Here is a 24,593-nt window from a genome sequence, read left to right as displayed (position 1 = left end):
GCTGCCATTGCCACCAGAAAATGAGCAGTGTTTGGCTTTAGGGGACACCGAGGCCTACAAGCAGAAGATGACATATACATAGTCTCACTGAGAAGCTTTCCAGTCTTCTCCACCTAACTTCTGACGAATGAGTCCTCTTCCACATGTCTGACCAGCTAGCCAAGGCACCTGCCCAGACCATGGCCACTTAATAACAGGGTCCTGCAGTCTCCGTCCTCGGCCCAGGGTTGAGGCCCAGTGGGCCCAGTGAGGTAGATGGGAAGCACATCCCCGGCTTCAGGTGCCAAGCAGGGAGACCATTCTAAGGAGCATTTGCCCCTGGTAAGTCAGGGAACTGTCCCAGGCTCCCTCTTCTCTCTCTAGCTGGAAGAGAGAGAGCTAGAGCAGTCTTCCGGAATTAGCCCTTCTCTCCTGTAAGGCAGTACCCATTCAGAATTCCTTTGAAACTCCAGCCTCATTTCTCACCTCTGCCTGGGTTCATTTCTCCTCAGACCCTGCCTCCTGCCCGACCACCTGAAATGCTTTGAAGCCCCCTCCCCCAGCTCCAGTCCTCTTGTTTTAGGCCCTCACCCAGGGTTTAAAGGTTACAGAGCCTCAGTTACTGCTGCCCGTGCTGCTTAGGGAGCAAAGGCATGTCCCAAGGCCGAACTCTGGAGTTAGTTTTTCCATTCTGGGCTATGATTTAAATCTTAAGTGTGGTTAACATACTAGTTCAGATACAATGGTGGGCCGTCGTGAGCGGGTCTAAGACACAGCCACCATTTGTTCTTCTCCGAGTGGAACTTCTGGTAAGTTGGGGATTTCTTGACCAATGTGCCACGGCACATTTGCGTGTGCTTTGTGGAAGTGTTCTCATTAGTTTGTAGTCGTAGCATCTCTTACAAAAAGTAAGTTATCCTTCTGGGTACCAAATGACAAAGACAAAAAGAAACACACAGAGGTACCACTTCCCACCCGGAAAGGTTGTCTGAGAGCTACACTCACTCCTGCGATCCCTCTAAGGGATGGATGAGGCCAGATTCTCAATTTTAGCTGATTGGACTCATTGTCAGGAGGCAGTGGAAGCAGCCCCTCCCTCCCCCACCAGTGCCACCACTCAGGTGCACTCACCCACTCGGAGGAAGATGTCACCTCCGCCTGTGAGCAGGCGCAGCCCCACGGGCGGTTTGCTCAGGCAGAGAGTGGCCAGTTGGATTTGTAATGGTCACCAAAGTGGGGCAGCCACATTGCAGCCCGGCCAGGTGGGGACCGTTCTGAGGTGAGAGGACAGTGATGACCTTAGGCGGTTTCCCTCACTCATTCCCCTGCTTGAGCTCTGGCCACAGTGACTCCCGGGGCAGCAAGCGCTGTCCCAATGTGTTTCTGATATTTCCTCCTCCTCCTCCAATACCCGCTTTGAGGCTGGAGGACTAGAGAGGCAGTCTTTTTTTCCACTTCCAGAGGAGGATGCCGTGGAAGGAGGCACATGTCTTATTCAGCACCTTCCAGTGTGGAGCTGGAACTGGAGAGGACCCAGAAGGCCTGTTTCCCAGCCTGGAGCTGGATCTGCTCCTCGGCATGAAGACGTTCTAAGGAAACCACGTTGGAAAGGGCAAATACAAAGGGCTAAATCTGCACTCAGGTAGAAAGGCTGTTGCATAAATGCTGAGAGAGGTTTTTTGTGGGTTTTTTTGTTGTTGTTGTTGTTTTTAAAGATCTCGTGCTTCTTTTTTACTTTGTGTTGGCAAAAACCCCAGGAGAAGATGGGAGATTCTGGGAGGAGATGATTATGCTGGGTGAGTCAACTGAGCTCCCCAGCTGCTGTTTTTAGTTCCTTTGCTTTTCTGTAACAGGAGGCAGCTTGGGGAGGGGTGGGGGGCAGGGTGGGAATGCCAATTTGTGCAGCAGGACAGGAGGCAGGTGTGTATGGGTGAATTTTGTTGGCGTTCTAGGGGTGACAGGGTCTTACAGTCATTACATTGGTTCAAGGAGGAAATATGAAAGCCGAGCTCTCAGGGTGGCAAAGCATAAATGTCTCCTACAAGTCACTGTCACTTCCCCAAATCAGTAGCTCTTAGAATGGCCCGAGCTGCCTTGCGTTGTCACAGCAAGACACAGTGGTTTCGATAGCAAAGCAGTTGTGAGATTGAATGTGGAGAGGCAGAGAGCGGTCTCAAGTGGGAGGGCCCAGTGGTTGTTGGGCATCAGGAAGTTCGGAGAAGAGGATCCCCCACCCCGTGATGAAAGGAGGGGGCTTGGGCTTGTTTGAGGGGGTCAGGGACGGGAGTGTGGGGGCATAGGCCCTCCCATCCCTGGCTGTGCCTGTGTTCTGAGTCCGTCTCCAGTCCACCTTGGTGACTACCTTTGCCTCCAGCATTGTGTTGGGAGAGAGCACCAAGGGCCTCTTCACCACCTGAGGAAGTTTGTGGAGCTAACGCTCCATAGGAGCCCTCTATCCTTGGGTGAGGGGATCTTGTGGCTTCCTGCCCGCTTGGATGTTGCCTGCAGAGGGCACAGATGCGGGTTATTGGTGTGGGGCCCAGAGACTGTCATGAAGATGCCCTTGCACGTTTTCTTAGTTATTCCTTCGTACACATTTATTCATTCAGTACTGATTGCAGACTCCTGCTCTGTGCTAGAGGATTGTTGTGGGCCATGAATCACAGACCCGGGTCCCTCCCTAAAGCACTGTCTAGGGGGAAGGCCAGACAGGGAACCAACAACTGTCTTGAAAGAGGAGAAAAGGGTCTTGTGGCAAGAGGTTTTGATCTTCCTTCTGCCCTTGTCTCTCCTTCTAGGAGGGTGCCTGTAAGGATCAAAAACTTGTACCATTTTTATTCCTCAAGTGTTTTACCATGGGCCAGCTGGGTGCAGGTACTAAATGTTGGGCACTGAGGGCATACGAGGGTGAGCAAGACACCGTCTCTGACCTCTCAGGGCTTGAGGAGGCTAAGGTGTGGCGACACAGAGTCGGAAGACATGAACGGGTACAGATAGGGTGCTGTGAGATCCAGAGAAGGGAGAGATCACTCTCTGCTAAGAAGGTGTCTGGATAATGCCTCAAACAAAAGGATTTGGGATAAACTAGGGATAAGAGTGTTTACTGACCTGGATCCCTTAAAAGAAGATGTTACATGATAGCTGGAGCCTTGCTTTTAGTGCGTGTGCATCTATGTGACTCTTCATACCACACTTCTGAGCTGTTCCCCACCCAGCAGCTAGAGTGGCGCAGCTGGGGTCCCACTGCAGGTCTGTGACTCCAGCCCTTTGCTCCTGCACGGTATAGAATCAGCCAATGTGCTGAATAAAAACATACACTACAAAGGAAGGAAGAGGGAGGCCCAGGCACCTCAGCTGTACTGGTTAGGCTCCCATCAGCTCGCCACAGTCCTCTGTAAAGTGAGCCAGACCTTTCTGCTGCAGGCTGCCTTCTGCCTCCCCCAGAGCCCTGGGCTGCTGGCAGGCTGACTCTCTCCTGTGATATGGAGGAACTTGTTGGTCTCCATGGTTACAGTAACCCACTGGTACGGGCGGCGCCGGATAGAGTGCGAGGCTGGCAGTGTGAGCTTCCCCCAGCCCTTGGCACCATGTGGTACTGGTATGTCGGCTGTTTCTTGGACCTCTTCTGGGAGGAAGGAGTTAAGGGGCCCATGAGGAGAGGAAAAGCAGGCACACCTTCCTCCTCCTCTGGGCTACTTAGAAGCCAGAGGCGTGGCACCTTCTTATTCACCCGCTCCTCTTGGCAAGAGTGGTTTTAAGTTAGGAAAGGGGGGGTCTTTTTGCCTGACAACCCAGCCACGCGAGAAATTTGACTTTTCCCTGTTCCAGAAGCAATACCAGCTTTACTCCACTGGTGCTTGTCGTCAAGTTCTTAGAGATGATAGCTCTTCTCTGGGCTCAGAGGACCCCTTGAGATGGGAAGCAGGTTCCTATCCGAAAGAGAAGCGAGATCACAGGAAACACTGTCAAGACCTTACTGCGCCCTGGGCAATGCGGTCCACGCTGGCGTGCGTTTTTCGTTTTGTCTTCATGCCGATCTTGTGAAGTTGGTACAGGTGGTGTCCACATGTCCCAAATGAGGAAACTGAGATCTAGAGAAGTCAAGGAATCTTAGTCGTTCTCAGTGAACTAGTAAAGAGCAAAGGCAAGGCTCCAACCCCAGGCCCATTAGCCTCCGGAGCTCTGTCATGCTATCCTGCCTCCCTTACTAAGTAAGCAGAGGTACTATGGTGAGTCTAATATAATATACAGTTCCCTCCTCTAAGTTTCTAGAAGGCAAGAACCAGATCTTTCTGAACTTTGCAACTAGCCCTGGCTCCAGAGGTAGGCACTCAACAAAGGTTTGCTGAATTAGCAACAGTAATTAGGGATTGACATAGAGACCAGACTCCAGTGAGCAGATTCTCAGGGATGAAGTTCGGTACTGGAACCTGGTAAAGCTCTGGTTGCTCAGTAGAATCTACCCTGTTTGAGGGAGAGCCCATCATTTCAAGTGGCTTCGAAGGCAGGAGATGAGGAGTGAGCATTGTATTGTGGTGTCCATGCATGCAGGGGAGTGAGCTGGAGGTGCTGGATCCGTTCTGGTCACACTCCAGGTCAGTTCTTGCCTGCTGGTCCTCCCAGGCATGTGCTGGCTCCTGCCATGGCTGCTTTGAGGCCTGCAGGCTGCTCCCCTCCTGGCCCAGGCTGCAGTGCTGGTCCCCCTGCCTTGGGGTAAGGCTTGCAGCTCAAAAAGCTAGCATGAAGTGACCCACCTGCTTTGGACTTCAGGCTTCAGTTGCTGGCTCTGCAGATCTCCTCTGTCAGGGGGCACCTGCCCCAGCCAGAAAGAGGGAGCAGCCCTCTGACGCTCTGACACAGCCCCACCTCCCTTCTGCACCAGGGTATTAAAGGAAGGTGAGGGCCCCCCGGGGGGAGCCATCACAGTTAATTTGGGGGGTTACATTTCCACTGGTCAGTTCTTCCCCCAGCCTTACAAGATCTCTCCTACCCACAATGCTCCTTGGGTTTCTTGACTCTTGGCAGTTGAGAGTGACAGTTGCTCAGGATTAAAGGATGCAAAGAGGGTTCCTGGATGCAGTGAAGGAAGGAAGGGTTAAAGAACTAGCCATTCGCCACGGCCACGTGACTTGTCAGCTCAGTCATACCCATTTCTCCCCAGCCTCTCTGTCTGAGGTCAGTGCTCGGTACTTCCTCAGTTTACAAAACCCCTTACTGCTTCCCACAAACAGGATTGAGGAAACAATCTTTCTGTCACATTGCAGAACCCTAGGGACTGGAAAAATGAAGCCGTTTGATCCTGTTCTGGCCTCTGAGTGAAGGGGCAGGTGGTTGCAGGCAAGCCTGAGCCCAGGGTCCAGAATAAACCCGAAGCTCTTGCCCTCAGATCAGGGCCCACTTCGGAGAGGGGTGACTGTGGGACCCCCTGGGTACGTCCTCACAGCAGCCCTACACACCGGCCTGAGCCAGACACTGGCATTCCTGTTGGCCTAGGCATCTTCCCCACCCCCCACCTCCTGCCCCACTTCCTTATCTTCTTTTGGGGGAAGCCAGCAAAGGGGACCGTGAGGAACAGCAGAGTGCTGACCTGGGCATGAAAGCCCTGGGCCCCAGTCCCAGCTCTGTGCTGGGAGGCTGTGGGATCTTGGGCCAGTCTCGTAACCTCTGTGCTTTAATTTCTCATCTGTAACGTGAGGATGCTACCTATAGGTGTGGAGAACGTAGGGAATATGTGGCAGCAGAAGACAGTGTCAGGAATGTCGAGTGTGTTGATCAGGGCTCCTGTGTAAGGCGAACACTGAGTGGCGTGGTCTCCCTGGTATCTGCTCAGGTGCTGGGAGGGCACAGAGGAGGCTTTGCCCTTCCCTAGAGGGGTTTATGGCCTACCAGCATGAGATCTTTCAAGAGTTGCTTAATGGGAAAGAGCCTAGCCTAGAGATAATGGAATGAATTCGAAGTAGATCTGGGAGCCAGAAGAAAGGCGTGACCGGAACGCAGAACTCAGACAAGGGAGAGCGCCATCGCCCCGAGTTAGCAGATGCCCAGACAGGAGAGCTTTGCAGGAGGAAGGTGTGAAGACCAACGTCCCTGCTGTCCCTGGCCATCGAAGTTCGTAAAGCAGTGTTGTTGGGGTGGGAGGGGGGGTGATGGAGACTCGTCGGAGGTTGGGCAGGAACCTAGGGATGGACTCCCAGAATCAGGGCTGGAAGGGACTTAGAGGGACATTTGGTTGGTTCCCCATCTTTGGGGCAAGTTTTAGAATTAAATGTCTTATTCAATCAGTGACAAAGGTTTTTAGTCTGGAACCCATCGACCTCTAAAGGGGCTTCACAGGGTCCCTGAACTCCCTGAAATTACATCCAAAATATTTTGTGTAGAAGTGGAATATGCATTTTTCTGAGTTAAACACTGCATTTTGTGAAGCAGGAGGTCCATCTGCCACTGTTAGATTGCTGGTTTCTGCTTAACCCCCTTCTTGTTCTCCCATGGGTGGCTTGCTGGTCTCTGGCAAGGCTGCTCCTCCAGGTCAGCCGGCCTGATTCACACATACTCCTCCCCGCCAGTTGGAGCCCCTCCCCAGGTCCCACCTGCTGCGGGAGAAGGTGAGATAAGGACTTTATGACAGCCCTGGCTGGAGCAGAGCCTCTTCACCCTCTCCCAGCTGTTACCCAGCAAAGCACCTTGGGGAGGGTGGGGCAGCCCACTTCCGGGGAGGGGGAGGGGAAGGGAGAAGGAAGTTGATCTAAACCCGCCTCTCTCTCTCTCTGTCTCCCTTCCTTCCCGTTGCCTGCCTGCCCCTTTCTTCCCACCTTGCTCCCGGTGTCGGTGTCGTGTCCTGGGACTGCATGCATTTTCTGGCCACCAGACCCCGGCCTGCGGGAAGCTGTGGGGCTTTTTGTCCCTGTTGCTCTCCTTGCCAAGCCCGGTCTCTCTCTGCTAGTGGTGGTTTCGGTTGCGACACAGTCCAGGTTTCCAGGCAGGAGCCGCTCAGGCCTGGCTGCCTCACTGTTTTTCACTGAGGAGGTGGTGGAAGGTGTCGCCTGCTTCGGCTGAGTAAGGGTGGCTGGCAGAGCCGGCAGCCCCCGCCCTGGGCCTGGCTCTTCCCGGCCTCTGTACTTTGCCCTCGCTGCCTGACAGGTTCTGCTGTGGGCTCTGCTGAATGGAAGTTGCTGGTAGTCCTTGTCCCTTTCTCCAGCCGGGTATGTTTTCCCCTTTTCTGCTGTGGGATTGCCCCCTTCCTCTCTCCTCCCTCCCACCCCAAACACAGGATCTTTAAAGAATTGCTAAATGGAGCCAGGCGCTAGCACAGGTAGTAAAATTCATGGAAAGAGGCACTGGCTGGGAAAGGAAGAGGGGGCAAATACCGGAAGGAGAGTCTCCATAGGTTGAGTCAGCAGGCGCACCCAGAGTGAGAGGAGGGGGCAGGTGACAGGTGGAGGCCCAGAGCAGGGAGGTGCTCAGGTGTTCCAGCGAGGGGAGACTGGGATCTGGGGCGGGTGCACTGGGCCGGCGCCCAAGGGACCCTTTTCTTCCCACAGTGCCCAGGCTTACTTTGCCTCTGGCCGGGGAGTACCTGCCTATCACCCCTCCCAGCCCTGGGGAAGTCTCAGGACACTTGAGGCCAGGCCTGAATGCAGAGCCCCGCAGCACGGGCTTTTCTAGGGGAGAACTGTTGGTAGGTGCCCCCAGCGTTAGGGAAGGGGCCCTGCCTACCTGAGTCAGTGCTGGGCCTCAGGGGTGGAGGCTGTCTTCCGGGCGAACCTGGCAACACGCCTAAGGCTGAGTTTGGAGATCCCAGGTTGAAGGACCTGCTAGATAGAAGCCACTTTCTTTTCTCCCCGGGTCCTGTATTCCACCTCTCTGTTGAGCCTCCAAAGCTGTTCACGTCCCGCTTCTGAGTCAGGCCTGCTAAGTCACCTGTGTGGTCTGCCATCGGTTCCAAATATGGCCTCACAGGGTGACCCCCTGTTCTTTCTGAAGACTACCTGAGACTCGTGCTGGCAACTTGCAACAGACTTCCTCAGATCTGTAGGGTCTGACTGTGGTGTGCTGTGGGCCAGGGCTTTGGGAATGTCTGTTGTTCCTATCTTACTGTGAGCAGGGAGGACAGAGGTAGAGGGAAGAGTGTGGCTTTAGCCAGAGCCTGTTTCGTTGGCCCAGAAGGGCAGCCAGTCCTCAGCCCCCAACCTGGTGGTGAGATCTGGATCCAGGCTGAGTGGACCTAGTCAGGACCACAGAAGAGATGGTCTCCGCACCCTTACCTCCACTTCAGCCTTCAGGGCAGCCACCTCCTGTGGGGCCATGGTCCAAGAAACATTCTCTGCTGGAGACTTTTTCCTTTCTTCACTCCCTTTCTCTGCTTGCTTCCCTGGGCTCTTCTCACCTTGGCCCACATGCCTGCTATGGGAAATGTCTCAGAGGAGAGGTGAAAAGGAGGGAGAGGAGGGCTACGGTCTTTGGTCTTTGAGTCCTGACAGTTGGGTGGTTTCAGTCCTGAAAGAGGAGCCGGAGGATCAATGATCACAGGCCAGTGTTCCCTGCTTCTCTGGGTCCTGGACAAGCCGAACCTTCTCTCTATCTGTTCTGGATGCCTGGCTGGGGACCAGCCCTTCACAGCTGCCCTGTCCGGTCGCCTCCTCTGGAGGCTAGAAGTGCTGGTGCAGGCTAGCAACGTGGGCCAGAGGGGAGGGCGTCCACAGCTCAGCCTGGACCCCTCTCCAGTGGGGAGGGCCAGAACATCTTATGGCCTTGGCCCCCACTGGGCGACCGCTGGCTTAGGAGGACTCCACTCAGGTGGAAGTCTTGTTGACAAAGGGACCTTTGACTTTGCAGACAGTAGTATTTGGGAACTAAAAATAATAATGGTTGCTCTTCATTTAGCACTGGATAAAGCATTTTACATGTGTTCTCTCACCTAACGTGAAGTAGGCAATATTTTATCACCACTTTACAGATGAGGAAACTAATGCTAATAAGTGGGGGAGCCAGGACTCGAACCTGGTTCTGCTGGACAGAGCTCCCTGGCACCCACTAGACCATCTCCTGACACAGGTGCCTGGGGTCACGCTGCACTGGTCCTCTCTTGGGTGGTTTCCTTCCCCCTTTGAAGATTTTTTTATTTATTTATTCATGAGAGACAGAGAGAGAGACAGAGGCAGAGGGAGAAGCAGGCTCCCCATGGAGCAGGGAGCCTGATGCGGGACTCGATCCCAGGACCCTGGGATCATGACCTGAGCCGAAGGCAGACGCTTAACCGACTGAGCCACCCAGGCGTCCCTTCCTTCCCCCTTTGTACTAATCTCATCTCCCTCTTAAGGATGGTGTTGATAATAATAGAGTTAGCATGTGTTGAGTCATTGACAGATTTAGGTTTTGGACACTAGCAGTTTGTCTCTGGCATTTGCACTCTTAACCACACCTCTGTACCCCTGTAAGGAGGGAGGTGGATGGCAGAGCCGCTCTTGTGGTTATTGATGTGCTTGAGGTCCGCTGATCCTGGCGGGCGATGCTGTCCTGCTGGGCCACACAGACCTGCCCTGAGGGCCAGAAGCACCAAGAGTGAGGCGCAGAGCAGAGGTCGGGAAGGACAGTAGGATTCCCAGATTTGGCTTCAGAGGGGCAGAGGGCCCAAATCTTCAAGTCAACTCTAAATTCCTATTAACAATTTTGAGGGCTTGGAGACTGCCAAGCTCTTGCTGCCTTTGATTCATATCCTCAGGGGATACGAGGGGAGTGACAAGAAACTTAGGGGATGAATTGGAGGTTGCCAAGGACACTTTGCCACCCATCTTCCTCTCGTGAGAACTGGGGCAGAGGGAAGATTTTCCCTGTTCACGGCCCCTGAGGCAGACCAGGTAGGGTGGTAGGCAGTCTAGCAGCACTTGCTGGGAGGATGGGGCTGAGAAGAGGTAGGCCATGGAGGCCCGGTCTTCAGGACCCTGATGGAGGGGGCTCAGGGTACCCTTTGGTAGACTGAGCCCAAGGCAGGTACCTAGGAATGCCCTTCTCTCCAAAGGATGTGAATCCTAGGGTTGCTTTGGAAGGGTAAAAAGCAGGTGTTTGAAAATCTACTGGTCTAGCAAACACTGAGGACCAACCAGAGGTAAGTGAGCAACAGGGTGTCTGAAGCACAGAGGGCAAGAGAGCTTTGTGGGCTCCAGTGGGCAGACAGCAAAGGCCCTGGGACTTGGTGGACATGGGAGGGGTGCTGAGGACTCACAAGAGAGAGAGAACACGCCCTAAAGAGCGAAAGAGGTTAAAAGGGACTCTGCTGAGATGTCAGGAAGCTCTCCCTTCAAAATCGACCATATGCATGGGATCTTTTTTTTTTCCCTCAAACACCTAAATCCGTGAGCTTTTGGGATCTGAATCAGACCGCTTACCCCAAACCAGCCAGCAGCTACTATGCAGAGAGAAAGAAAGGCCCTCCGTTGACACAAGTAAGAAGGGGGAAACGTCAGTAGCAGGCTATTTGCTTTGTGTTCTTGTTTTTCTGCCTGGAAAGCATCTGATGAGGGAAGCAAGCTTCTTGCAAGGAACCCTGGACAGTTCCGTGGGTGGCGTGGCAAGTCCTTTCTTTTCCCTGTGGTTGTGGAGGGCTTCACGACAGCCCCGCCCGAAGGGGCCGTGAGAGGAAGAGCTTGGACTCACACTTCTGGTCACCCTGCTCTCCTCCACACTGTGTCCTTGAAGTTTCCAAGGTAGCTCTGGATGGTTCTGGGATGAGGCTCTGGCAGCACTTTGTCCCAGTATGTGAGAGCAATGGCATCAGGCATCATTTCCCTTTGAGAGGTGAATCAGGCCTCCAAACGAGACTTAGGTCAGACTCTTAACACTTCTATTCAAATGTAATTCATATGCCACACAATTCACCCGTGCAAAGTGTACGATTAAGTGGCTTTGAGTAAATTCACAGAGTGATGTAGCCATCACCACAATCAGCAGTTCATTAGGACACATTCATTAGCACAGAAAGAAACCCCACACCCCTTAGTTGTCACCCCTAAATCCCCACCCTCCTCAGTCCTAGACTAATCTGTCTGTGGATTTGCCTATTCTGAACATTTCAAATAAATGGAATCATACAATATGTGGTCCTTTGTGGCCATCTTTGTTCATTTAGCATCCTGTTTTCAAGATTCTTCCATATCGTAGCAGGTGTCGCTGCTTTTTATTGCAGACAAAGAGTCCGCTATGTGCCTTTTCCACAGTGTGTTTCTCCATTTGTCAATTAATGGACATGTGAGTGGTTTCTACTCTGGGGCTTTTGCGAGCGTGGATGTTACGAACGAACATCGGTGGGATGTCCGTTCCATTCCTCTTAGGTGTGCACCGAGGAGCAGAACCACTGGCTCACTAGCAACTCTGTGTAGTCCTCTGAGGAACACACATGTCTTCATGTAAACGTGTGTTTTCGTCTGGGTCGTACGGTTTTTGTGTTCTGTTTCTGTAGCTGTTCAGTGCCATTGCCATGATTGCTGCTTTGTCACACCTTGTTCAAGCGACGGGATATCTGAGGGCAGACGGTCACCTTGCTCAGACCCTGTCGTTCTGTTTGTTCTCGGCACAAGTTTCATTGAGCATCTGTCCTAACTCCGATCGTGTAGGTGCTGGGATGTGTCAGTGAATAAATGACTTACGCCTGCCTTCATGAGCTTCCATTCTCATCGGGATCGACGACAAATGAATGTAAAGTAATAGATAATAAAAGTAAAGGTGAAGTGTTGGGTGGTGATGAGTGCTTTAAAGTAATCCTGACTGTTGGGCTCCTGGGACTTTGCCACGCCTCCTTGTCCCGGCGTGAACAGGCGGCAGGGAGGCCAGCAGGAGGCGCTCGCCCACAGGAGGCAGAGGGGCTGCTGGGTTATTGCCGCGAGCGGCGGGTGGGACAGCACAGATCCTGAGCTCCCACACCCACAGCACGCTGGACTGGATTGTATGCTCTGCTCTCTTGCGGTGAAGGCCGGCTCGTTTCTCCTCTCCTCCCCCACGCCTTCCGATCCTCTGCCTGCCTGCCAGCCCCCTGCAGTCCGCCCCTACTCCCCCAGCCTCTTGGGTTTCTTGTGGAGAGCTAAGGGCAAGGGAACGGGGAACTGAGAGGGCGGCGTCCGGAAAGGTGTGCCTGTCTCCACCCTGCAGCCCACCCTGGGACACCTCGACCCCAAGCCCAGCAGTAAGTCCAACATGCTGCGGGGCCGCAACTCAGCCGCCTCTGCTGACGAGCAGCCCCACATTGGTAACTACCGACTCCTTAAGACCATCGGCAAGGGTAACTTCGCCAAGGTGAAGCTGGCCCGGCACATCCTGACCGGGAAAGAGGTAAGCTCCGGGGGCTGGGCGCGGTGGGACAACTGCCGCAGCCACCCTCTTGTTGTCAGGTGGAAATGCCATCGAGTCGAATGGAAGTGTTGAGAGGGAGGAGGCAAAAGGAGGTGGAAATATAGAGGAGGAGGGAGAGTTGAGTCCTGGGTTCAGCCTGCTCAGAGAGGGAATCGGGGGCTTTTTGTCTCCTGTGCAGGTAGCTGTGAAGATCATTGACAAGACTCAACTGAACTCCTCCAGCCTCCAGAAGGTAAGCACACAGCACCTTCTGTTCCTTTCTAAACCTCTCTTCAGGGGTCAGTGATCTACTTGACCCCAGGTGGGCCTCCCCTTGAATCCTTAACTTAAAAATCTCCGGTCATTTCACTGTCCCCGCTGCTCCATGGCTCTGCTACCTATGGGGCTCTGATCGGATCCACCACGTTGACCCCTCCTGGGTGGGCTTCCTGGCCACAGGCACTGGCTCTTTCGAAGTCTTTCTGCCCTTCCCCACCATTTGGCCTATCTATCTGACCTACTTCCTGCATCTTGTTATCTTCTGGCCCGTGGCCAGCCCTATGCAAAAACACACGTTCGTAGCCATTACTAGAAACATGCGTTTGGTGACTCCAAGATCTGGAATGATCCAAAGGAGTGGCTCTAGACATACAGGGATAAGAGGAGGCAGGGAGGCCTGCCACCACATTTGTGCCAGCTACATTTTTAGGGGATGTGGGTATGGAAGACTGGTTTTTAGAAGCTAAACTCCACAGTCTCGAGGCCCTGCCAGTTTGTGCAGATTAAGGACAGGTACTCCCAATTTGCCTTCTCACTTCTAGGCTCCTCTTGGCTAAACGTCAGTCATTTGCATGTACTGTTCGCTAGGTGAAGTTGAACTTTTCCTTCCTTCCTTGACTTACAGTGGGAAACTGAGGTCTGTCTTAGCTAGCTGGTCGGGTGGGAACACATGCCCCCTGGTTGGGAAACTATGAAGAGCTGGTGGGGACATGAAAAGGAGGCTTCGATTTGCATAATGGGACAGCTTGCCAGGGACGGGTTGATGTTGAACTGGAAACTCTGCCCTCTCTCCTCATCCTGGGCTCTGGCAGTTAGGGGAAGGAGGAAGTCTCCCTCTGGCTCCCAAAAAGCTGCCCCTGTTTAGGTCAGTCAGATTTCCTTGTGCCCTCATACTCCCCTGACCCTGGTTCAGATTTCCTGACCTTGATGCACCTAGTTCTTTCTATCATGAGGTAGACTGAATTTTTTTTTTTTCCATGAGCACATTGTGTTAGTTGAGTCAGGAGAGGGCATGACCTCATGCTGATAGTCAGCTACAGTGGGATTGGGAAGCTTGGGACTAGGGTTGGGGGCTGGTGTTGAGAGGGGCACTCACAGACTAGCAGGGTGGAGGTGGAGGTGCCTTGACACGCTGCAGCCAAAACCAAGGTGTTTCCTATTTTTTGGAAAATAGGATCCCCTATTTGAGGGATCCCCTCAAGGTTCTTTGGTTCCAAGGAAACACTACTGTCATCACCAGGGCTTTCCTGCTTAGAGCTTTCCGGAAGGAAGGGAAAGAGGGCTACTCTTGATATGTTGGCTCAGACTCTACAGGGTGGAAGCCAGCTTGGTGTGGGCCATTTGGTCTTTGGTGCAGTCCAGCCTACCATATGGTGATTGCCACAGTCAGCCAGGCCGTCTTATTTCCCACCTCTTTTTTCTCTCTGCCTCTTCCTGACCAGCCGGCTGGAAGGCTCCAGTGCCAGACAAATGTAGCCATTTGAAAAGCCTTTTAACACACACTGTTACCAAGGCCAATCTGATTCTGGCCAAATCGCTCTGGTTAAATTTGATCCCAGCAGTGATCCGTAAAAAAGGACAATAGCGAAGAATCTATCGCCCTCAGGGTTCTCAGCTGAGCCCAGAAAACTCCACTGTTCTCCCAGGAGAATGCCTCTTCCAGGCCAGCGGGTGCCCAGGGGGATGTGTGTGTGTGGTGGAGGGGACCCTGGCCACTGCCTCCGGCCCCATTTCAGTGTTACTTCCCGGTTGCTTACCACCCCTGAGGTGGTGTCCAGGATTTTTTGCCTCTTCATCCAAGACAACTGCTGAACCAGGGAAGAAGGCAAGAGAAACCTGGGCTCTAACAAGAAAAGGGAGCCAAGTTCAGAATCAGATTCCCGAAGATTGGAAAGCCTGTCTCTTCTTTTCCTTTCCAGCTCACAGAAGCTCTCGGATCTCATTAAGGGGAAAAACCGTGCTCACTTGATTCCATAAACTCTATCCTGAATTAGGTCTTAAGACCTCTCCTCGCCCCCCCCGCAAAGAAAAACACAACATAATATAAACAACTAGTTCTGCTCTTTGTGCAAATGGTGAGGCCTGGAAGTTACCAAAACCCCACCTCCAGTTCTCTGGCCCCCGCAGAGGGGATGGAGTTCATTTCTGTCATCTTTCTTTATGGAAATACATGGTTTGGAGTCCCTGATTTTGTTTCACAAAGAGAGCGTGAGTGTGTGGAGGTGGGTTTGATTAAAATTGGCATCAGCTATATATAGGAGCGGCTTCTTCTGTCACCGCCCCAGAGGCCCAGGAGAGAAGGGCCTGCCCACTAGTGCAGAGCTCTCTAACTTCTGTAAACCAGAAGATGATGGGGGCCCCCTTCAGGTCCCCCCCAGCGCACGCGCGCACACACACACACACACACACACTGTATACCAGAAGATGATGGGGGCCCCCTTCAGATCCGCCCCACCCAGCACACACACACACACACACACCAAGCTGGAGTCTGTTTTGTCACTGAACTTTAGCAGCAGCCCTGGTTCTGAATATTCATGTACATGGGCTCACACTCCCGCCTTCAGAGGCACCCAGCCAAACCCGTCTGCTGTTTGGGGGTTGGATTTGGGGACACTGCAACAGAGGGCATGTGGCTGGTCTATCCAGATGCTGAACCCAAGGGTACAAGTCGCTGGAACCCAGCTTTCCTCCCACTGATGCTTCTGCTCTCATTCCCCCTCACCCACTTCTAAGCCATCAGTGACAGGTCTGGGTGACCTGGACAGCTGCCCTATTTCTTTGCCTGTTTTCTCTCTGGGGAGAAGAATCCAAGCAGTGGCTCTGTTTGGAGGGGACCTGAGGGGAGCAAGTTAAGCAACCATGACCCTTGGTATTTTCTTTTCTAGCTATTCCGCGAAGTAAGAATAATGAAGGTGTTGAATCATCCCAACATAGGTGAGAACCAGATGTCGTTCCTTCCTTCTTCCCCCACAGCACGGCTCCACTTCCCAGCCTGTATTCCTCCCCGAGGCATGCTGTTTGCTAGAGTCTGGAGTCCTTGAGAATGCCTCTGGGGAAGCCCAGCTCAAAATCCACCTCTGCCTCTGGCACACTGGGCTATCCTGAGTAGTGTGGCTGTCATGAGAGGAACTTGCCCTCGTGGAGGAGGGGAGGGAGCTTTTGTCCCCAGGATGCCTCTGCTCAGGTTGGGCCTCAGAGTGTGGCCTCTACTACTTCTCTGACTGGTGACTTGGCCTTTTCTTTTATAGTTAAGTTATTTGAGGTGATCGAGACTGAGAAAACTCTGTACCTTGTCATGGAGTACGCCAGTGGAGGTAGGTGTGGGACTGCCTCTTTCTGTGTGCCCCCCTGTCCCCCAGCCCCAGTAAGCTCCGACCTAGACCCCACCCCTGTGTCTTGCAGGAGAGGTGTTTGACTACCTGGTGGCTCATGGCAGGATGAAAGAAAAAGAGGCTCGAGCCAAATTCCGCCAGGTGGGTGTGGCTCCCTTTGCAGAGTATGGGCCCGACCTCTGCCTCTTGGGATTTGGCATATAAGAAGGAGCTGCCTCTCTCTAAGTGGCCTGTGGAGGGTCCTTTGGGCTTTGCCTGCCGCTGTGGCAGCTTAGAACTAGGTCACGGGATCACAGGTCTGCGAGTCCCATGGCCCGCCCTCAGATGCCACTGGGCTAACCCTTCTTCCTTCCTTTCAGATAGTGTCTGCCGTGCAATACTGCCACCAGAAGTTTATTGTTCATAGAGACTTAAAGGTGAGGCGTGCTCTCGTGCCCTGTGTCTGAGTTGGGGCTGGGTCTTTCACCCTCTGTCACCAATGCCATAACCCTCAGGCCCTGAGTGTTCAAGGAAACTCCAGTTTTTAATTTTTTGGAGATGATGAGGAAGCCCCTAGGGCTGCTTCTGACACAGGCCTCACGACTGGACTTAGATCTCATTCCAGCCAGCCAACAGAGGGTCTCGTCGCTGGGCACATCGTCTTCCAGGGCTGCCAGGCGTGGCGGGAGCACCGCAGGTTCTGCACCTTCAGGCAGCCTGGCCGCTGACCGAGGGCAGAATGTTGACTGACCCACAGCTCTTCGCGGGTGCGCACTCGCTCAGCGCTTTCCCTGAGATGTTAGAGAGTAGACTACCTCGGAGGTTCCTGTCCCCCGAGTCCTGGCAGACATGACTGCGATTAACCCGAGCCTGACATGGCAGAGCCCCCAGAACCCCCTTCCCCGCCCCCCAGCCTGTGGCTGCCTGTGTGAGGGGACCTGCGCTGCCCTCCTCCAGCCCAGCCTCTTCACACTGACTGAAGGCCTGCCCTGGCGTTGGTGGAGAAAGTCCTGAGACTGAGGATGGCTTCCTGTCTGTGCTCCCATCCCCCCCGGCTCCTTCCTGTTCAGTGGCTTACTCTGGTCCGCTTGGTCCTGATATTTTCCATCTTACCTCCCAGGCAGAAAACCTGCTCTTGGATGCTGATATGAACATTAAGATTGCAGACTTTGGCTTCAGCAACGAATTCACCTTTGGGAACAAGCTGGATACCTTCTGTGGCAGTCCCCCCTATGCTGCCCCAGAGCTCTTCCAGGGCAAAAAATACGATGGACCCGAGGTGGATGTATGGAGCCTGGGAGTTATCCTGTATACACTGGTCAGTGGATCCCTGCCTTTTGATGGACAGAACCTCAAGGTGGAGTGAATCGAAGACTTAGTTGTTTGTTTTTTTCAAATTTTATTTTGGAGTAATCTCTACATCGAACATGGGGCTTAAACTCACAACCCCAAGATCAAGAATCGCACACTGCCGACTGAGGCAGCCAGGCGCCCGAGGCTTAGATCATTTTTATTGCCTCTCCTTTCCACTCTTGGCTTCTGGGCTTACCCCTGAGCTCTCTCACACTTGCCACCTCTGCATTTTCCCCAAGCCCGTCCCCAATTCGGAGACGGGCTTGCTAAGGGTAGCAGCGGACACGGGGTCTTCTGTGCCCAGTGTAATGACCTCCATTCGTTCCTCAAGGGATAGGATAGATGGTATATCCGTTCACCCCTCCAAGGTGCTTGGGATGGCAGGCCTCAGGCTGGTCAAGCTAATGGGCATAGGGTGTTGACCTCAGTGCCTCTCTAGTGGGGTGCCTTGTCTCGGGCTCTCTGCCTCCTGCCATGTTTCATGTGTGTCTGCCTGGTCAGTCTTTCGCTCTCAGGAGCTGAAGGTTTTGTATTAGGTTTCTTCCCTGGGCCTTGGGGTGATTTAAATTTCCCTCCTACTGGGGCACCTGGCTGGCTCAGTTGGTAGAGCAGGCGACCATTGGTCTCAGGGTCGTGAGTTCAGGACCCACGTTGGGCGTAGAGCTTACTTAAAAAAAATAATAATAAAATAAATTTGCCTCCTACCTCAGGAGCTACGGGAACGGGTACTGAGGGGAAAATACCGCATTCCGTTCTACATGTCCACGGACTGTGAAAACCTGCTTAAGAAATTTCTCATTCTCAACCCCAGCAAGAGAGGCACTTTAGAGGTGAGCAGCCTGGAGCCCAGCTGGCTGGAAAGTCCAGGGTTCCCAGGGACACCTCCAAGCTGAGTCTCCTTCCTCCCTGCCCATACCCTTCCTTTTGCTCCCCAGCAAATCATGAAAGATCGATGGATGAATGTGGGTCATGAAGATGATGAATTAAAGCCTTATGTGGAGCCACTCCCTGACTACAAGGACCCCCGGCGGACAGGTGAGGCTCTGCTGAGTTATGAGCTTGAACTCCCTAGGACTCAGGACCAGCCTTAACTATATGTCCCCCCTGTGCAGAATTGATGGTGTCCATGGGTTACACACGGGAAGAGATCCAGGACTCACTGGTGGGCCAGAGGTACAACGAGGTGATGGCCACCTATCTGCTCCTGGGCTACAAGAGCTCTGAGGTGTGTGCCCCCTCCTCTTTCCCCTGCCAGCCAGCTTTGCTGTCCGTAGCACCCCCGTTCTGGTACCCGTTGAGGGCAGGAGCTCCTCTCTGAGTAGGTATGCGCTCTCTGCTGACAAATTTTAAGCCTCAGCACTGGTGGGTAAGGCTCTCTGGCCTTTGCTTTCACTGGTCTCCTTCATGGAATGGATAGGAAAGCTAGTGGGGTCTAGGCCTGGGCCTAGGTTTCCATGTGGGTGAGTAGATCTGGTCCCTTCTGTGCTGATAAGGCTGGATCAGTTCTTTGTCTTTTTTTGGTTTTGTTTTGTTTTTAAAGATTTTATTTGAGAGAGAGAGCACGAGTGTGGGGAGAGAGGGACAGAGGGAGAGGGAGAAGCAGACTCCCCGCTGAGCAGGGAACCAGACATGGGGCTCAATCCCAGGACCTTGGGATCATGACCTGAGCTGAAGGCAGACACCTAACTGACTAAGCCACCCAGGCGCCCCAGGATCAGTTCTTTGTTGATCTAGAAATCTTTGTGTCTGTTTCCATGTGTTTGTGTCCCTCTGCATCTGGAAGTGTCCACCTCTGGGTGTTCGGGTGTGTGGGTCTCTGTGCCTTTCTAGTAGGAGTCTTGAGTCTTTGTGTTGTTTCTGCCTAGTGCTTATGTCTGGCTGTGGGTATCTGTGTGCGTGTTATGTCCATCCTCCTGTCTATTCATCTGGAGTTATCGTGTTTGTTCTTCTCCCCGTCTGGGTAACCATGTCTGTGTGTGAGTCCGTGGGTTTGTGTGGGAGTGGGGTCTTGCTCACCATCTGCATGTCCCTACATGCACTCCTGGCCTCCCTGCTCTCCCCCTGGTAGTGTTGGGCTCCCTCTCTCGGTTCTCACCTTAGCCTGCTCAGGAAGTATATCTAGTTGGGAGCAGGAGGGTGTGGTCTCTGAGCCTGAATGTGTGTTCTTCGGGGCATGTATATCCCTCTCTGGGGGCAGGGAGTCTTTGGTGTGCTGGGGGCCGGGGCGGGGGGTGTCTTTGGCTCTGTCAGGATCTTTGCTGGGGCATGTGTGTCTCAAGGAGTGTTTAGGTACACCTGGATCCTGCAGGAGTATGTCTCATGTGAGTCTGGGGTGGCTTCCTGTCAGGCGGGACTGTGTGTAATTACGTGGGTCCATCTGTACACATCTCCAATGGCTTCTGCCCGGGTTTTTCTCTGCTTGCAGCTGGAGGGCGACACCATCACCTTGAAGCCCCGGCCTTCAGCTGATCTGACCAATAGCAGTGCCCCCTCCCCCTCCCACAAGGTACAGCGCAGTGTCTCGGCCAACCCCAAGCAGCGACGCTTCAGTGACCAAGGTGAGTGCTTGGGGGGTGGGGGTTGCAGGTGGGGACTCACTCCTCTCCTGAAAGGACACAGGTTCTGGGGGCTTGGGATGACACTGCCGAGTTTCAGTCCCAGTTCAGCCACTTACTAGCCTTAGGCCAAGCCACTTAACTCCCTTCACCCTCTGTGACATGGGGTTTGCCAAGTTGCTGGCAAGACTGTAGGAGAGCAGAGAGAGAGAGTGTGTGTGTGTGTGTGTCTCAGGCACTCCGTGGGCCCCTCACCCTTACCCATTCCCACCGTCCCTCTGGCCCAGCAGCTGGTCCTGCCATTCCCACGTCTAATTCCTACTCTAAGAAGACGCAGAGTAACAACGCAGAGAATAAGCGGCCTGAGGAAGACCGGGAGTCAGGGCGGAAGGCCAGCAGCACAGCCAAAGTGCCTGCCAGCCCCCTGCCCGGCCTGGAGAGGAAGAAGACCACCCCCACCCCCTCCACGGTGAGCATCCCTCCGGGTCCCCCACCAGCCAGCCCCACTCCTGCTTCCCCACCACCTAGCTCCCCTTCTGCAGTGGAGCCAGCCCCCTCCAGGCAGCTCCCTCTGGCCACCCACCGCCCACTGTATCTTACCTCCCGGGCCACTTTGGCTTACTGTAGAAAGCCTCCCCCCAAGAGGAAAAGCAGAATCCTTTCTTTTCTCTACCCCTGTCTGCTCCTGCCGGAAGGCAGAGGGAAAGCCAGTTCTGTGAACAGAAGAACTTTTTGGTTTTCTGTGATACAGCTCTGCCCTTTATTCCCCACAGAACAGCATCCTCTCCACCAGCACAAATCGAAGCAGGAATTCCCCACTTTTGGAGAGGGCCAGCCTTGGCCAGGCCTCCATCCAAAACGGCAAAGACAGGTGAGCCGACCCAGGCCCTGCCCACCACGCTGCCCCAGAACCATCTCTCACAGCAGTGACGTCTGTCGGCAGCCCCACCTCCCCTCCCTGCTCCCTGGAGTTCCGTCCTGGCTCTGTCCGGTCCAGCTTGTCCACACACCAGCACCTCCTCCTGCTCACCCCCCCACCCCCAGTCTCCTCTCCCCTGTGCTCCTGGGACTGCTCCTTGCAGTGGGCGGACCGAGGGAGACTCTAGGGTCATCTCGGCTGCCTTCTGGCTTCTTCTTCTTCTTCTTTTTATTTATTTATTTATTTATTTATTTAAACAATGTCCCCACCCAATGTGGGGCTCAAACTCATGACCCCAAGATCGAGAGTCACACCTCTTCTGACTGAGCCAGCCCGGCGCCCCTGCCTTCTTGCTTCTTGACTGCAGCCAGGGCATGGCAACCATGCTCCTCTCGGCATCAGCGCCTGAGGCTTTATTTGGGGGACCCCAGCTCAGAGCAGAGCCCAGAGCTGCCCACCGGAGGGGTGTACATGTTGAGGGTGACCCCAGCTGTGCCTGGGAGAACAGATCCCCCCTTAGCCTTGACCGCCAGCATCTCTTGGTGTGTTGCCTTCCTGGCTCCTCCTCTTCTGAGCTTAATGAAAATTCCCCTTAGCAACACCCTGCTCTTTCTGTCGACAAAACATCCTTGTTCTTAGAATTCCTAGGAGACCAGCGCTACCCGGAGGCAGTTACCTCCTGTCGGCTTTCCTGCACTTTTGGTTTCCTCCCCCACGTTTTGGCCTGCCTCACTTTCCTCACCCACCCTCCACTTCCCAGCCCTGCCTTCCTCGGCTCTGACTGGAGTCCCATCACTGCTCCCCCGACCTGACCTGCATCCTGCCAAGGCTTCCCCCGCCCCCCGCACAGCTCTGGCCCTTCTGCCCTGCCCTTGCTTCCTAACCTGAGCCTCCTGCCCCACCCACCCCTAACCCAGGCCTCTTCGCTGCTTTTGTCTCCTAGCCTAACCATGCCAGGGTCCCGGGCCTCCACGGCTTCTGCTTCCGCCGCGGTCTCTGCGGCCCGGCCCCGCCAGCACCAGAAATCCATGTCGGCCTCCGTGCACCCCAACAAGGCCACTGGGCTGCCCCCCACGGACAGTAACTGTGAGGTGCCGCGGCCCAGGCAAGTGTGCTGGGGCAGCTGGCGCACCGGGTGCCCTCAGCCTGCCCCACCCCCTGCCCCCCACGTTTCCCCCCCCACCCCGACCCGGGGTTCCTGCTCTGTTCTTGGCATCTTAGCCACAAGAAATGGCTCTGTCCCCTATAGTCAGGAAGTAGAGAGAACAGAAAAATAGCTTAATGCCCCTCTTTTCCTCCAGTTCTCCCTCTCAGAAGCCATCCCGAGGCTCCAGAAGGAAGCCTTTTTGTTCTGAGCCTTCCTGGACTTCCTTAGGACCCCAGGGACAGTCAGCACCAAAGGGACTCAATCCTTGAGGGTTGGTCAACATTGTCCCCTTGAGGTTCCAGTGTGCCTAGCTCCAAGGAGCCACTTCTCTCCGGCCTATACTGCTGTCCACACACGTGTCCTCCCTCGCCTCCCCCCCTCCCCCAGACCATCTCCTTCCACCTCCACCTAGATGTTCTCCTTTCCCGTGTCCTCAGTGGTCACACCCCTTCCTTCTGTGTCCTCTGTGATGGCTGCCTCTGCCCTAGCATCCCCTTCCCTCTTCCCAGCCCGGGGTGCTGCAGGTGCTCGGTGCTGATGGCGTGCTTATGCCCTGATGCGTTTCCTCCGCCCCACCTCTTCTCCCACAGCACAGCCCCCCAGCGTGTCCCTGTCGCCTCCCCCTCCGCCCACAACATCAGCAGCAGTGGTGGAGCCCCAGACCGAACTAATTTCCCCCGGGGTGTGTCCAGTCGAAGCACCTTCCACGCTGGACAGCTCCGGCAGGTGCGGGACCAGCAGAATTTGCCCTACGGTGTGACCCCAGCCTCTCCCTCTGGCAACAGCCAGGGCCGGCGGGGGGCCTCGGGGAGCATCTTCAGCAAATTCACTTCCAAGTTTGTACGCAGGTGAGTAGGGGGCTTAGGGTGGCAGAGAGAATGAGGCCCGGCATTCCTACCTGCCTGGGTGGCGGGGGATGAGGACTGCCAGCACTAGGCTTGGGTCTTGGGGTTAGAAGAGGCCTTGGGAAGCCTAAGGAATTGGGTCTTTGTCAGCACCTCACGATCCCAGACCCGTCCGTCCCTCCCAGGCTCTCCCCAGCTCCTGTACACAGCCCTCGTTCTCTGGCCCCGAGAGCAGATGGCCAATGCCGCCTCCTCTCTAGGAGAGTGTGAACTCAGATGCTAAAATAAAAGCCCCCCTCTTCTCTCCTGGGTTCCCATGGAAACTTATATTTGGTGACGCAGCTGCAAAGTCATGAGGCCTCAGCCAGGCTGGGCCGGCAAGGAGAGTTTTTCCTGGTCCTCTGTCTCGCCCCCTCTGACCTCCTTTCCCCCCACCCAGTTGGGTAGGTCCGGCTGCAGTCGCTCCCTCGGCCTCAGCCGCGTCCTCCTACCCGGGGCTCGCTCTGATGAAGGCCATAAATGAAGTAGCTGGTGGGGGCCGAGCTAGCCTCCTCCCTCGCAGCCCAGTGGGTTGATGCTTTCCGAGGTGGCAAGCAGGGTGGGGATTCTCTTCATGAGGTTTCTCACACCTGGCCCCTGGCCACCCCAAAGAGACAGCTTTGATTCTTATGGTGCACCTAAGCCATCGTGCCTGGTGGGGTGCTCCACGTCTCCATCGCGCCGTTTCGTCTCCCGCCTCGGCGTAGCTCGGGAAGCAGCAGCCAGCTTGCCGCCCTTCCTGCTGCACTTCACTCAGCTGGAGGAGCCGAGAGCCGTGCCCCTTTCCGGGCCCGGAGAACGGGGCTGTGGGGGGGCCGGGGGCAGGTCAGGATGTCTGGGACTCTAGTCTCGCTGAGCGGCTCTTCCACACATGGGGTGACCCTTGAACCTGTAAAGCCCACTCCCCACCTGCTTATCCACACACTGTCTTGTTGGGTTTTTTTTATTTCTTTTTTTATTTTGTCTTTTTTTGTTTGTTTTTTTAGAAATCTGTCTTTCAGGTTTGCCAGAAGGTAGGCGTTCAGCCCGCTCTGTGTGTGTGTGTGTGTGTGTGTATCTGTGTCTGTGTCCTGTGTCCTGCCTCCATCATTAACTCCCCTTTTCTGGCTCTTGCTCCTGCCTCCGTCTGCTAACCACGTCTGTGTGGCCCCTCTGCCATCTTAAAGGGATGAAGACTGCCTTTGACTGGACGGCCACTCAGGGCAGACGGCTTGTCCCCAGGCACGGGGGATCTTCTCAGGGAATTCTCCCTTTAAGATTGTGTCCTCACCCCTACCCCAGGTTTGGGTTTTGGTTGCAAGCACTGGGTTCCTTCCCTGGCCCTTTCCCCTGTCTGTGCATGCGCTGTGAAGAAGCTCCATGAGGGTTGCAAGTGCATCTGGGATGGGATCTCATTCTGGGTCTCTGGGTCTTTCCCTTCTCTGGTCCCCTGAACTTCAGGGCCGTGTGACCTCTTGCCCCTGTCCTGTGGATAGCAGGACTTTGGGGGTACCACAGGGACGATGGGGTCCCAAGGCTTCAGTCTGACGCTTCCAGGCCCAAGGAGCCTTTGCCTCACAAGTGGGCACAGCACCCCCTTCTGGCAGCTCCTGCAGAACTAGGCCCACTGCACCCCCACCCAGCACACCTCCTGCCTCCAGCGGGATCTGGACGAATTAAGCCACGCCTCTTCTCTGGGCCCGTGTTCTCTGGATAGGGACTGTGGCTTCCAAAGGGCAAGGGGCCGGGATGTTCTAAGGCTGGGGCCATCTACCTCTTTGCCCTGGCAGAACAGTGGAAGATCCCCCCCCACACACACACACACAGGCATCTCCCTTCCTAGGCCAGATCCACCCCCTGGCTCTA

General features: G+C 54.6%; 1 protein-coding gene across 13 annotated transcripts in view; it reads left to right on the top strand.

The window, feature by feature from the left end:
• MARK2 (microtubule affinity regulating kinase 2) overlaps positions 1-24,593 on the top strand; it is a 57,334-nt gene that overhangs the window by 28,586 nt on the left and 4,155 nt on the right. For 2 of the 13 annotated variants that reach the window (XM_064576246.1, XM_064576243.1), the window contains exons 2-17: positions 12,118-12,297; positions 12,497-12,550; positions 15,465-15,513; positions 15,828-15,893; positions 15,982-16,052; positions 16,271-16,327; positions 17,011-17,247; positions 17,954-18,073; positions 18,179-18,278; positions 18,356-18,468; positions 19,669-19,801; positions 20,086-20,267; positions 20,572-20,669; positions 21,661-21,822; positions 22,455-22,712; positions 23,735-23,761. In XM_064576246.1, the coding sequence (XP_064432316.1) occupies positions 12,118-12,297; positions 12,497-12,550; positions 15,465-15,513; positions 15,828-15,893; positions 15,982-16,052; positions 16,271-16,327; positions 17,011-17,247; positions 17,954-18,073; positions 18,179-18,278; positions 18,356-18,468; positions 19,669-19,801; positions 20,086-20,267; positions 20,572-20,669; positions 21,661-21,822; positions 22,455-22,712; positions 23,735-23,761 (1,907 nt within the window). Of the gene's footprint in view, positions 1-11,585; positions 11,668-12,117; positions 12,298-12,496; positions 12,551-15,464; positions 15,514-15,827; positions 15,894-15,981; positions 16,053-16,270; positions 16,328-17,010; positions 17,248-17,953; positions 18,074-18,178; positions 18,279-18,355; positions 18,469-19,668; positions 19,802-20,085; positions 20,268-20,571; positions 20,670-21,660; positions 21,823-22,454; positions 22,713-23,734; positions 23,762-24,593 lie in introns of those variants that run through there. The other 11 variants (XM_064576247.1, XM_064576245.1, XM_064576250.1 and 8 more) reach the window with 8 other exon arrangements.

Source organism: Mirounga angustirostris, unplaced genomic scaffold (genome assembly GCF_029215605.1).
Source record: "Mirounga angustirostris isolate CCGP_5_RB_7025 unplaced genomic scaffold, mMirAng1.0.hap1 SCAF_13, whole genome shotgun sequence".
Taxonomy (NCBI): Eukaryota; Metazoa; Chordata; class Mammalia; order Carnivora; family Phocidae; genus Mirounga; species Mirounga angustirostris.
This window is presented reverse-complemented; position numbering and strand designations above follow the sequence as displayed.